We start from the raw sequence: 15,049 nt of genomic DNA, 5'->3' as shown, positions 1-15,049 counted from the left end.
AGCAATAAGAAAATCTTATTTCAGGTGCATTTTTAGTTTGAAGCAGAGTTAAATCAATAGACCTTCCAACAAAGTATTGAAAAAAATTTAGCCACCCTGAACATAGGTGATGACAATCTGATCTGCTCACTGAACCCAATAGAACACGATGTATGCTTTAACAATATTTTTCTCAGACTGCCAGAAAATGAGATGCCCATGTGAGACGTGCAAATTTGATGATGAGCTTCTAGAATAATTTGATCTACTCTAATAAACAGGGAAAGTAAACGAGGTCTGAAGAAGACCAGTATTGCTTCCCCTATGCAACACATTGATAGTCTGCATTCATTTGGACGTGGCCATTTGCTTTTCTACCAACATTACTGTTGCACCATCAATGCAGGGTGTATCTTCAAATGAGATGACACAATCGCACAATTATAGCCTACTTCAGTTTGAGCAGTAATGATCCAGTCGCACAATGTGATTTGGTGCCGCTGTTTATTTGGAGCAATCTTGGACCCTGATGCTGTGGCACTGTATCCCATTGGAAGTCCAAGCACCCTGCATCCTCACCCATCTACAACCTCAATGATCTTGACTAAATTTCTCAGCATTATTTCCCATTCATGAAACCATGTTGACCCTTTCCAGTCATATTGATTTTCCAAATATCCTGTTACTCTTCATTTTCCAAGGAAAATTCAACTTTTTTCCCCCAACAAAAGATGTCTGTTTTCTCCCTTCCTGCACCCCTCTCCATTCTGAATAATGGTTTCCTAATCCACTGCCACCTTCCCAGATTCTCAACCAATGTAGCCATTGTCTACATAGTAATTAAATTTAAACTCAAGTTCTAAATTCAAAGTAAATTTATTATCAAAGTACGTGTATGTCTCCATATGCAACCTTGAGATTTATTTTCTTGCAGGCATTCACAGTAGAACAAAGAAATACAATAGAAACAATGAAAAACTACACACAAAAACTGACAAACAACCAATGTGCAACAAAGACAAACTGCAAATAAAAAAATTAAGTAAATAAATAATAATACTTTGTAGAGTCCTTGAAAGTGAATCCATAGCACTGCAGATGACCTTTAAAGTAATTTTTACAACTTTGAAATGGAATTGTTGAAGGAAAACACATAATGTAAATGTTTGTAAATTACAAATCACTCTAATTCTTACTCTAATCATTTGCAGCAAATTTCTACAAGCTGGCAGGACTTGCTGATGCTTTGCTCTGTGGAAATGGCTCAGATGCTGGGTAAGTTTTATTTTCTGTATGCCCTTTAATTATACTGCTCTGCTTTGTTCTTGAATAAGTGGTACTTAAAATCCTATTCAGCTGCTTGGTGTAGCAAAGAATTAGAAATCAAAAGGGACAAAATTTGATCTCTTGACTTTGCTCAGTAACTGATTTCAGCTGGGCGAACACTGGGCTGTTGCATTAGGCCTGCTTGACATCACATTGGAGAGGCAGTGAATTAACTAAGATGTCTATTATAAGTTGTCTGGTGTTAGAATGTATGTGGAGGTAGTGCTGACAGAATCACTTATTTGCACACTCACCCTTTTTCCCCCACTTGAATAGCCACTTGGATCAAGTACCTGTAATCTGCTGTGTCTGCCCGAGTGCATTTTAGCGTGTAAGTGCCTCCAGGATGCTTAAAGAAGGAAAATAAGCAACAGAAAACCTGGCACACAAAAGATTAAGAAAAAAATTAAACTAAATTTCCTCTCTGAAATATTATAAAAATGACCTGACGTTCGGGTTGTCCGTTCATAAAAACTTGCTAACAAACTTGCAGTTTATTGCCTATAACCTGACGTCTTAAAGTTAACATCTTTCTTCCTTTGATTATTGTTCAGTGAATAAAACCATTGAGTTTTATTTATTGATAATTAGATCAAATGTTTAAAAATCCTTTGATCATGCATTGGCTTTGTCTTTCGTTTTTTTTCCAATTTCTTCCTCTTGCACTTGCCTGGGGTTTTCTCTTTAATGAGGCATAGCCGCAAGTTTTCACTTTATTTGAGGTGAACAATTATGGAAGCTCTGTCACAAACTATTTGACCCAAACATTACATTTGGGCCCCATTTTAGCATTCCAAGCTCATAATTTTGATTGAAAGCATATGAAATGCTAAACCAAGGTTCTGACTGTTCTAATGGTCACGGTGGACATTGAAGGTCCTGTAACATGGTTCAAAGAGCAGCAGCAATTTGCCCTGGTGAGTATTTCTTTCTCAACTAACAGCTCATTTTAAAAAAAGATCAAACCCCTTACTGTCTGTATCTTTGTTCATAAATGGCAGCCCTGTAATAGCTGTGATGATAATTTTCCATCAACAGCAGTCCCATGCTGCCTCTGAAAAGGAAAATCTATTGCCTTGTTATTGTCGTACATTAGCAAACCATTGCTGCCGCATCTTTTTTAGAAAAGGGGTGAAGAGACAAGTTTCATCTTGAATCCTGATGAATATTACTTGTCTACAGTTACTATCTAATTTTTCCATTTTTTTAAAAAACTATTGGCAATGATTTCTACCTTTTTGTACCCAATTCCAAGTAGCTGTTTATATGAATTTTTGACATTACACTATATATTTGGCAGTAAAATGTATAATGAATCTCTATTTGCAAAGATTTGCTTCACACTTTTTGTTCAGATGATTTTGTTTATTGAACAGGCATTGAGGAAAGAATCAATATATTGGTTGGACTATGTGTACCTGTGTTTGATTTAAGTATGAGTAACAACTGACACCTAGATCTTGTTTTAACAAGCTGAAGATATCCCAGCCTGGTTTACAGCCAATCTTATACTGTTTGTACTTAAACATAGGGTGGTCTGACACCCAGTTAGTGAGCACAGTGCTGCTGCTTCTGAGCTAACGACCAAGGTTGAACACTGACCTCCAGTGCTGTTTTGTGTGGAGTTTACATGTACTTCTTGTGACTGTTGCACTAAGTGGCTACATAATTTTGTCCCATTATGTGCATGCCCTTTGTTGCACCTGTAACCTTCTCTTACTTTGACAAACTCAGTTTCTCTCTCTCTCTCTCTCAGCTCTGAAGGGCCTTTGACCTAAAATGTCACCTGTTTCCCTTTTCGCAGACAGTGCCTGTCCTGCTGAGGTTTCTCAGCGTTTCCCGTTTTTACTCCCACGCCCCAAAGATGCTTGAGTTAATTGGCTCTAAATAGTCCCCAGTGCAGGTGGATGGTAAAATTGTGGGGGAGGATGGGATTTGAGGAAAATTGGTGGGGAACGGAATTGCTTTGTGAGATCACGGGTCGAATATTATCCTTCTGTGCTGCATCGAAATAATTTGTGCAAAGAAAGCTTTGGAAACCGCAGTGTGATAATCTGCTGCTGATGAATCGGAGAAGGAGAATAGCACTGTGGGAGCTATTGAATTATATGAAGGCTGCCAATGGGCTTTGGTTTAATATGTCGTCACAAAGCATTTCAAGTGCAGCACTCCCTCCATTGCATCGGAGTGTTAGCACGGATAGCGCTCTGATCTCTAGAATACACTGAGCCCAAGCCTCCTCACTGCGAGTCTTACTGTCCATTGCATGCATTAACAGCTTGGGGGATATGAACATTGAAGGTGTGATTGGTTGGTCTGCAGATGATGCAGCAGTTGGTGTTTAATGGTGAGGATAAATGTAGGTTACAGGATATATACAGGCTGTCTGTAATCAATGTGAGCAGTCACTATTTGGCTGAGGTACTTTATATACTTTACACTTTATTGTCACCAAACAATTGATACTAGAACGTACAATGATCACAGCGATATTTGATTCTGCACTTCCCGCTCCCTGGATTACAAATCAATAGTAAATATTAAACATTTAAATTATAAATCAGAAATAGAAAATAGAAAAATGGAAAGTAAGGTAGTGCAAAAAAACCAATAGGCAGGTCCGGATATTTGGAGGGACGGCCCAGATGCGGGTCAGGATCCGTTCAGTAGCCTTGTCACAGTTGGAAAGGAGCTGTTCCCAAATCTGGCCGTATGAGTCTTCAAGTTCCTGAGCCTTCTCCGGGAGGGAAGAGGGACGAAAAGTGTGTTGGCTGGGTGGGTCGTGTCCTTGATTATCCTGGCAGCACTGCTCCGACAGCGTGCGGTGTAAAGGGAGTCCAAGGACGGAAGATTGGTTTGTGTGATGTGCTGGGCTGTGTTCACGATCTTCTGCAGCTTCTTTCGGTCTTGGACAGGACAATTTCCATACCAGGTTGTGATGCACCCTAGAAGAATGCTTTCTACGGTGGCATGGGGTTTAAAAAGAGCTTGGAGTCTTTTGGGAATTTTCAGTGGGTTGCAATCATAACAGTCTCTTAGGCTTTCGGCAAAGGGCAATAAAAAGAAGCGAGTTGTAGAAGTGGAGCTGCCATGGTGGGAGTGGACAATGTTTGAATGGTCGGGTGTTCGTTCAACAGGCTTGGGTGAGAATAGGTGGAGGATCTAAGATTCCAGTAAGTTTTTTTTTTTCTCTCTCTCTCTTTGTCTGTTAGTACAGCTAGTGTGGTGAGAATGGGTCCAGGGTTATAGGTACGTTCTTTGTGTGAGATGTGGGAATGCTGGGAGACTTCCAGTCTTCCTGATAACGACATCTACACAAAGTGCATCAAGATCAAGCTGCTGCTCCTTCGAGACAACGTTAAGAAACTGGACCTGCAGCTCAATGAGCTTCGGCTCATATGCAAGGACGAGGAGGCCATAGATGAGGACGACGGAGGTAGTCGCCCGCAGTTGCAGGAGGCGAGTACCAGGATGACTGTCGAGAGAGAAAGGGAATAGGCAGCTGGATGCAGAGTGCCCCTGTGACTGTTCCCTTCAATCATAAATATAGCGCTTTGGATACTATTTTGGGGGGGGGGCGAGGGGGGGGTAGAATGACTCACTAGGGGAAAGCTGCAGCGAACACGGAGTGTTGCTCCGTACCTCAGAAAGGAAGGGGGCAGGGAGAAGAGGAGTGCAGTAGTGATAGGGGATTCCATGTTCAACCCTCCCACCAGGGCTGGTACACCAACATGGCTCATCAGCTGACTCTGCTAACAGTGGTGAGAAGGCCATCTTTCATAAGTAATACATGCCTAGGGTCAGTATGATTTGTGGGGTTCAACCAAACAGGAATGTTGGGACCTTCCAATTAACAGAACCTTGATTTGATTGAATGCTATGTAAATACTGCCCCTACACAGTTACCGGTAGCCCAGAAATGACTACACCGGCATAAAATTATAAAGAAAGAATAACAAATTTTCAACTTTATCAAACAGTTAACAGTTAACAGAAAAAGAAAGATAAAAGGGCCCATTACAGTTAAACCAGTCTAAGTGTGCACCGGAACGTTGGAGCTCGTTTCTGTTGTAGCTGGGAGTATCGCTTTACTCATGGTGCTCAATTCTCCTCACCAACCACAGGTAAAACTTCCCTTCTTGGAATCCACCTCGCAAAGCAATAGGGTCTCCCCTTCAGTTGGGATCATCTGGGTGTCTTTCCTGGTGCTCTTCTCCCTGCACCTCCTGCCAAAAGGCCCCAAATCAGACTTCTGTCCTTCAGAAAGTTCTTCCCGCACAACTCTCGAAAATGTTCCATACCATCCCAATTCTGATTGTCTGACACAACATTCTGAAGTTGGACAACATGGCTTTAGCCAAAGTCAAAACAATCATACTGGTAGGACACGCTACTTTTACATAAAAATACCTCATGGCATAGTAGTAAAAATCTTAACCAGGGCATTACACATAGTTAAAGGAGAAAACAAGAGATTATGTGGATGCGAAAGAGACACTCGCATGATGGTATGTTGCCTCCCAGATGCCAGGATCAGGGATGTCTCAGATCGGATCCACAGCATTCTAGAGGGGGAGGGTGAGCAGCTGGAAGTCATGGTACATATTGGTACCAATGACAGAGGTAGGAAAAGGGAGGAGGTCCTAAACAGAGAGTATAAGGAGTTGGGTAGAAAGCTGAAAAGCAGACCTCCAGGGTAGTAATCTCCGAATTGATGGATGTGCCATATGCCAGTGATAGGATGATTTGGCAGATGAATGAGTGGCTGAAAAATTGGTGCAGGGACCAGGGTTTCAGATTTCTGGATCATTGGGATCCCTTCTGGGGAAGGTATGACCTGTACAAAAAGGATGGGTTGCATCTGAAGCCGATGGGGACCAATATCCTTGTGGGTAGTTTGCTAGAGCTGTTGGAGAGGGTTTAAACTAATCTGGCAGGTGATAGGAACTGGAGTGGTAGGGTTGAGGATGGGCCAGTTGGTATACAAGTGGATGCAGTGTGCAGTGAGACCATCAGGAGGGACAGGCAGATGATAGGGTAAAATTGCGGTCAGTGGGATGAGTTGAAGTGTAACATGAGGGCAAAACCAGAAAGGGTGATGAAGACAGGACTGAGCAGGCCAAGCAGCATCTCTGGAAAAGAGTAAACAGTCCCGGACCACCACAATCATCCGTGAGTCCTTGACTGCATTTTGACATTGGACTCCTTGAAGAGTGATGGAGCTACAGTCATTCCTGTGTTGTGCTGACGTGCTCATTCAAGCAGCCAACTTGAAGAATTCACTTCCAGTAACATAGCACTTATGCCTCTGCCTCACGGCTCCAGAGATGCAGGTTCAACCCTGACCTCGGGTGTTGCTTGTGTGAAGTTTGCACGTTCTCCCTGTGACCATTTGGGGTTTGCCTGGTTGCTCCAGTTTCTTCCCACATCCCAAAGATCTGTGGGGTTGGTAGGTTTGTAAGTTGCTTTCTGATGTTAGCAAGTCAGGGTTTTTGTAAATGAGATTGCTTAAAGAACCAATGCCAGTAAATCGGCCAATTGGCATTATTCTTTTCAAAAGAGAACAATTTGAGGGGAATAAACTAGCTTCAAGGAATTAAGGTAATTGTGTATTTAGATTGTTTTTATTATGGTTGAATCCATTCAATTATTTTTGTTTTATTAACTTTACATTTTTTTAATATTCTGGTTAAATGATGATTTTTGATTGTCTTTGCATGTTCGGAATGCTAGCAATGTTTGGCCTTTCGAATTACTTGCTTGCTGAGCCATGGACAAGGCCAGCTGGCTACTAGTTTTCTCTGTTCTGCTACTTGACGCATCATGCTGTACAAATGTGATTGGTTTTAAGCAAGCAATCCCTGGTGTGACATGGGAACTTGCCACTGTTCTTGTCCTGGATCTGAACAGATTTGAGAGGCTTGAAAAAGATGAATGAGACTTTAACGGTGAGTGCACTGCAGAATGTGAACTGATGTCGCAAGTGAACTCTTGGAAAAGTGTACTGCTGATGTGGTGTCTTCTGCCACCTTGCTTTCACGCAGTGTAATTCGTCTGGGGAGGACATTACTGTGGACTTTGGCATGTTTGCCCCTCGGTTACTCCCTTGACAGAGAAAACTTGTTAGCTGCGGCAGCAAGGTTGTTAACTTTCACTGAGCACTCCATTTTAAGGCACAACCGGAAATCAATTGGTAGCAGTATTTGCAAACCAAAGTCAATGTTTTCAGATAGCTGTTGGTTCAAGCTGCATTTGCAGACTGCACCAGACTATAAAATTGTGCATTCCTGTTCAAATACATCATCTAGGACCAATCAATTTTCCAGTTGAGCATCACTGTGTACAGTTGTTCCTACCTATGCTCTTGCTAGCTCTAAGCTACACTCAGTAACTACTTTATTAGGTACTTCCTCTACCTAATAAAGTGGCCACTGAGTGTATGTTCATGGTCTTCTGCTGTTGTAGCCCATCCACTTCAAGGTTTAACGTTTTGTGTGTTCAGAGATGCTCTTCTGCACACCACTGTTCTAACACGTGGTTATTTGAGTTACTGTCACCCTCCCTCCTGTTAACTTGAACCAGTCTGGCCATTCTTCTCTGACCTCTCTTAATAACAAGGCATTTTCACCCACAGAACTGCCACTCACTGGATTTTTTTTTTGTTTTTCGCACCAGTTTATGTTAAGTTCCAGAGATTGTGCGTGAAAATCCCAGGAGATCAGCAGTGTCTGGGATACTTAAACCAACAATCATTCCATAGTCAGAGTCACTTAGAACACATTTCTTCCCCCTTCTGATATTTGGTCTGAATAACAATTGGACCTCTTGACCATGTCTGCATGTTCTTATGCATTGAATTGCTGTCACATGAATGGCTGATTAGCTAATTGCATTAATGAGCAGGTGTACAGGTGAGCCTAATAAAGTGGATACTGAGTGCATTCTTCCAATAATCTCCCATTGGTGCCCTCTTTGATTTGAATTAAGGTGGAATAAGATACAGAAATTCATATTGGAACCCAATTTTTAAAATTGGGTTCTTTCGGGTTCCTTGCTTTGCAACTGCCTATAAGCAAACAAGTCGCGAGGTTGTGCGATTTATGCATTCTTTGATAATAAATACACTTCGAAACTTCATCTCTCTCCTGATTGATGTACACTCTCTCCACATATTAATATTAGACTGGGTGCCACTAACTTTGCCATCAGTTCCAATCATATTTCTGTCCTCAAGTCATTGAAGCTAAATTAACATCTGGAAATCCGCGCATGAGCTCCAGTATATTTTGATAGAGATTGAAAAAGAAAAGATTCAAGGGAAGAGGGAATTGCTTTGATATTAAATTTTTTCGCTATGGTTTAATGATCTTCCTGAACAGTGTAGCAGTCTCTGGGGTCCAAGTGGCATATTCCTCTGAATTTGTATGTTTGTGCAGGTATTTGTGTTTTGTAGCAATTTTGTTTTAATTTTTAATCATTTTAGTTGATTGTTGACTGACTTTGTGTCAGGGATGCTTTAGGACAGGTATTTATTGCACCATCTGAGGCCTTCCCTTTTACAGAGACCAAGCCACTGGACCCGGTGCCAAGGGCTAGCAAGATGGGCTATTGGCATCTGGCCCAGGTAAGCGCAGACCAAGTTTCCAGGCCAACATAGTGGTACTGCACAATCTGGTCCATTGAAGTCCATCTTCAAACCTACCCTGATGTTATCTAGAGCCAGGAGAGCTCGACCTTCACTAGGAGAGCATGTACATGTCATTGTAAGAGCCCAGTGCAAGTTGTTCTTGCATTGGTCCCAGCATATCCTCGGTTCTCAATGGCATACTGTTGTGTTGTGGTTGTACAAGACATTGAAATATTGTGTTCAGTTTTAGTCATCCTCCTACACAAAAGATGTGATTAAGCTGGAAAGAGTGCAGAGGAGATGTACAAGGAAGTTGGGAGAACTCGAGGGACTGAGTTATAGGGAGTTTTAGCAAGCCAGGACCTCTGAAAGAAGCGTATAAGTCACAAGGGGCACAGATTCAGTGAATGTATAGTCTTGTTTCCAGGGCTGCAGAACCAAGGGCATAGCTTTAAGGTAAGATAGGAGAAATTCGAAAAGTACCGCAAGGGACAACTTTTTCACCCAGAGGTTGATCCATATATGGAATGAGCTGCCAGAGGAAGTGAATTGGAAAGGTACATTAATAACATTTAAAAGGTAATTGGACAGTTACAGAGATAAGAAGGATTAGGCCAAACATGGACAAGTAGGTGTAGCTTAGATGGAAATCTAGGTTGGCGTGGACCAGCTGGAAGAAGGGCCTGTTTCTGTGCTGTGTGACTCTATGACCTGACTGGTATTCCAGTACTGCACTTTTGGTATTTTACTGCATGTGATGTATTGTATAACAGGAAAGAATGTCCAATTATACAAATTGCAAGAAAAAAAAATTTAAGTGCACTCAAGATTTGAAGAAGTTCAACATAATAGGTTTTTGGGTACAAAGGGAATCAAATAGTATTGAGAAAAAGTCAAACCAGAACAGCCATGATGCAATTGAATTGCAGGGCTGATTTGAAGGACCAAACAGCCTCTTCCCTAAAGAACACAGAATAGTACAGCACAGGAGCAGACCCCTCAGACTATTGTCTGTGCAAGAGTGAAATCAAATTAAACTCATCCCTTCTGCCTGCATCCAACACATATCCCTGCATTGCTTGCATATTCATATTCCTATCTAAAGTTGGCCTCTTTAACACCTCTACTATTTCTGTTTCTACTACCACCATGGGCAGTGTATATCTTACTATATTATATCTGCTCCAATTTGCCCACCATCACAAGTGGTCCACAGCAGATACCATTTCATTGGCGCTTCACTCAACACTAGAACATCTGGACAGCAAGGATGCATACAACAGGATACTTTTTATTGAGGACAGCTCAGCATTCAATGCTATCATACCCTCAAAACTAATTAATAAGCTTCAAGGTTTTGGCCTCAATACCTCCTTGAGCAATTTGATTCTCAATTTCCTCACTTGCAGGTTGTTCAGATTGGCAGCAATAATCTCCTCCATGATCTCCATCAGCACAAGTACACCACAAAGGCCAAATAAAAGGTGGTGACAAATCAGCACATAGGAGGGAGATTGAAAATCTGGTGGAATGGTGCCACAACAGCAACAACCTCTTACTCAATGCCAGCAAGACCAACGAGCTTATTATTGACTTCAGGAGGAGAAAACTAGAGGCTGATGAGCCAGTGCTCATAGGTTAGCAACTTTAAATTCCTCAGTGTTATTATTTTGAAGGACCTGTGCTAGGCCCAGCACGTAAGTGCAATTACGAAGAAAGCACAGCAACATCTCTACTTCCATAGAAGTTTTCCAAGATTTGGCATGACATCTGAAACTTGGACAATTTCTATAGATGTGTGGTGGAGCGTGTATTGACTGCCTGCATCCGGGAAACACCGATGCCCTTGAACAGAAAATGCTACAAAAACTAAAGGATACGACCCAGTAAAGTCCTCCCCACCATTGAGCACATCTACATGCATTGTTGTTGCAGGAAAGCAGCATCCATCATCAGGGAGTCCCACCACTCAGGTCATGCTCTCTTGCTGCTGCCATCAGGAAGAAGGCGCAGGAGCCTCAGGACTGACACAACCAGGTTCAGCAACAGTCATTACCCCTCAGCCATCAGGCTCTTGAACCAAAGCCCATCATTGAAATGTTCCCACAACCTATGAACTCACTTTCAAGGACTCTTCTCCTCATGTTCTCGATATTTATTGCTTATTATTATTATTGTTCCTTTTTTACTTTTTTTTGTATTTGCAGATTATTGACTTTTGCACACTGGTTGGCTGCCCTGTTGGTGCAGTCTTTCATTGATTCTCTTATGGCTATTGGGTTTATTGAGTATACCTGCAAGAAAATGAATCTCAGGGTTGTATAGAGTAACATGTCTGTACTTTGAGAATAAAATACTTTAAACTTTAGTTGAAGGAATAAATACCCATATACTGAATTTCACTGACATTAGGGAATAGGTAACTGTGGGAAACGTACGGGCAGCAAAATTGCCATGGGGCAACAGATCAAGTGGCCTAAACCAAGGCAGAGGGTTGTCAGTGTCAAGTGCAAGGCCATCCAGTTTGGAACCAAGATATGAGAGCATATTCCCCAAAAAAAGAGAAATTTGACATAGCCATACATCTACCAGAATGATATTGTTGGATCCTGATGCTTTCGTGGTTCAAAGGTTATTCTGAAGACGAATGAGGAATAAAACTTATTTCTAAGCAATTTTATAAATTGTTGCAAGAATGAACAAAGAAAAGAAAAAAAGGAAAAATTAGTTCTGGCTGTCTTGTACTCGCACTAATGATGACAAAAATTCCAGTGGTAACAACTAACCAAAAAATAGCCAGATTCAAGTGGCCTATCAACTGCAGCAGAAAACTAAGAAGCTTCTAGAAAAACCCGGAAGCAACTATACCGTAATTACTAGAAAATTCACTGAACATGAATATAGGTGATTATATAGAAGTACAAGAAAGCATAGGAAAGTTAACTTACAAGAAAAGTAGAAGAAAAATAACAATTCTACACTCTAATCCAATAATATCGACTAATGGGCTCAAGTTCTGAGTGCAAGTTGGATAGATCAACGATGCATTCCTCTGTTAAATATCTTAATACGGAAGATAAATACAAAACTTTAGGGGCATCCTGAACAAAAAGGGGCTATAGACTTAAAATTGGAGCCTGACTGTTCAGTGGTGCTGTCAGAAATCACCACACACAAAGGGCAGAGAAATTTGCTGCTGAAGCTGGCTTTAAATCAAGTTCAATATCGACCTTGACTTTTGTTATGCATGAATATGGGGATGGATGCAAGTTGCATAACTGGAATTATGATATGGAATCACTCAGTCTTCAGTGGCAGAACAAGCTCAAGGAGCTGAATAGCTTCCTCTTGTTCCCCGGATGCCTCGAAGTCAGCAAAATAGTATAGTTGTGCAAGGGGAGGGAAATAGAGCAGATTTTACTCTCCATATGTTAGCAGAAAGGTGTCATGCAGAAGGAGACAGTTCTCCTACAGGAGCAGCGAAATGGACTGGGGGAAATTTGTCTCGCTGTAGGATCAATGAGGTGCTCCTGCACTTCTTCCCCCCCCCCCCAGCCCCCGCCTTGTTGTTGTGAGTACAGTGCTACTCAGACTGTGCAGAACACCGAATACAAGGCAGGGATTATCTCCTCTGATTTGGACTCTGTTTGGGTATAGTTGGTGGAACAGTCTGTATGCCAGCTGTCTCCTCCGCTATTATCTACCCAATACCCTGAGCTGTGGCCTGGAGTGACGCTGTCGCCTCTTACGAGAGCACCAACCAGTTCACTTCTTGAAATGGCTTCGCAGGCAGTGCCCTCGACGTGGCCGGAGGCCAGCCATCTCAGACTTCTTGTACAATGGGTGTGGCACCAGAACATCATGACCAAGAGCTTCTTGTGGGATGTTGAGCTGATTCGGGATATGGAGCAGCCAGAAAGCAACCGCGCACGGGACTCTCATGTAGCAAAATGGGAAAGGAAACACCGCTGGAGGAGCTCAGCAGGTCAGGCGGTATCCGTGGAAGCAAAGAGATGGCCAACATTTTGGGTCACTTTGCCTCCTCTGAGTTCGTCAAGCAGTTTGTGTTTTTTTTTGCTCCGTCTGCAGTCTCTTGTCTCCATTTTGTTGTCTCGCCATTCTGTATCTGCTGTGTGATTCTCAGTTGGCGTCAGTGCCAAGATGCCACTCTCCTGGCTGAATTGATATTACATCATTGCTTGGTGAGTAGGAAGCCTGGACAAGTTCTCTGATGCTTCACTGGCAGCAATTGGAGATGAGCTGCTAATGCTATCTAGGCTGATCTGGTGATACACGTAAATCATTGTCACCTTGGCCTCCATGAAGGGAGCAGTCCAGCCACGAGTGTAGCTTAAAGGTTGACCTGCAGGGTACTTCACGTCTCTGGTGATGGCTTTGAAGTAAAATATCCTGAGGCAGTAAATATCCTGGTCACATGAATCTGAAGACACTCTAGGAACATTAAGTACAGAAGTGCCTATTATCTCTTCTGTTAAGATCCCTAACCCCCTCTGTCAGTGCTTGTAATGGTCAATTATTCCTTAATCATGGAAGCTAGAATTTGCAGTTTTCAGGAACCATAAGCCAGCCTTGGTTTTGGGAAGATGGAAAGAAAAAGCTATTCCCAGTTTTCCAAATAATACCATCCAGATTAATTAGTGTTCGGAGGGACTATTTTCAATGTCAGACAATTTTGCGGCCTCATTATTCTCTATGTCCTGAAGTAGTCAACTGTATCTTGCTGACCCATTCTCAGCTATTATTGGTGCACCAATGAGATTGCTATGTGCACCCAGATATTTCCTGACTTCCCCAGGTTTAAGAATACCTTTTTTTTTAAACTGTATATGTATGACTTGTTTTGGAAAACATTTGAACTTCCTAATAATTTCTCAAGCTTTCAGTAAAAGGGGAGGTGCAACGAGACCTGGGTGTCATTATACACCAGTCATTGAAAGTGGGCATGCAGGTACAGCAGGCGGTGAAAAAGGCGAATGGTATGCTGGCATTCATAGCAAGAGGATTTGAGTACAGGAGCAGGGAGGTACTACTGCAGTTGTACAAGGCCTTGATGAGACCACACCTGGAGTATTGTGTGCAGTTTTGGTCCTCTAACCTGAGGAAAGACATTCTTGCCATAGAGGGAGTACAAAGAAGGTTCACCAGATTGATTCCTGGGATGGCAGGACTTTCATATGATGAAAGACTGGATCGACTAGGCTTATACTCTCTGGGATTTAGAAGATTGAGGGGGGATCTTATTGAAACGTATAAAATTCTGAAGGGATTGGACAGGCTAGATGTAGGAAGATTGTTCCCGATGTTGGGGAAGTCCAGAACGAGGGGTCACAGTTTGAGGATAAAGGGGAAGCCTTTTAGGACCGAGATGAGGAAAAACTTCTTCACACAGAGAGTGGTGAATCTATGGAATTCTCTGCAACAGGAAACAGTTGAGGCCAGTTCATTGGCTATATTTAAGAGGGAGTTAGATATGGCCCTTGTGGCTACGGGGATCAGGGGGTATGGAGAGAAGGCTGGTACAGGGTTCTGAGTTGGAGGATCAGCCATGATCGTACTGAATGGCGGTGCAGGCTCGAAGGGCCGAATGGCCTACTCCTGCACCTATTTTCTATGTTTTCTAAAAGAGTGCTGCTTAGCAGTGACACAACGAAAGTGCCCGTTGTGAGTATTTCCGTGGCTAAAGTGATGCGCCAGACAGTCCTTCTGAGATCTTACACACCTTTTGAGTTGCCTGCTCAAGACTCCTGGTGTCCCATTAAATGACGAGCAAAGGACATAGTGTGAAATGCTTCGAATTCTGCTGAGATTGTTGGATGATAATAGTTGTGTGGAACTTGGAGCCTCAATCTTTGTCAGTCCAGGAAAATATGTGCAATGTATGTGGTTTATACCTATTCAATGACCTTTGGCTTTCAGAGTACTTTATTGTAAGTTGCCTTAGATTATTTGAAACAGGGTGAACATTTTAAGACTGTCGATAAAGCAAAACCATTTAGTCATTGAATAGGTTAACCAGAAACGGAGGGTGAAATATCTTTTGAACTTCCAAAGTGGGCTGCGAGTGCATTGCCCTCATAACTATAGGAAAAGACTTAT

At 42.2% G+C, this 15,049-nt stretch overlaps 1 protein-coding gene across 1 annotated transcript in view; it reads left to right on the top strand.

The window, feature by feature from the left end:
* The window catches only part of LOC134340380 (sodium channel protein type 8 subunit alpha-like), a 257,867-nt gene that overhangs the window by 95,883 nt on the left and 146,935 nt on the right, over positions 1-15,049 (top strand). Inside the window, exon 9 of the mRNA XM_063037560.1 lies at positions 1,191-1,254. Within this exon, the coding sequence (XP_062893630.1) occupies positions 1,191-1,254 (64 nt within the window). The remainder of the gene's footprint in view (positions 1-1,190; positions 1,255-15,049) is intronic.

The sequence above is a fragment of the Mobula hypostoma genome, chromosome X1, assembly GCF_963921235.1.
Source record: "Mobula hypostoma chromosome X1, sMobHyp1.1, whole genome shotgun sequence".
NCBI classification, from domain to species: Eukaryota; Metazoa; Chordata; class Chondrichthyes; order Myliobatiformes; family Myliobatidae; genus Mobula; species Mobula hypostoma.
Note: the sequence above shows the minus strand (reverse complement) of the source record. Positions and strands in the feature narration are given on the sequence as shown.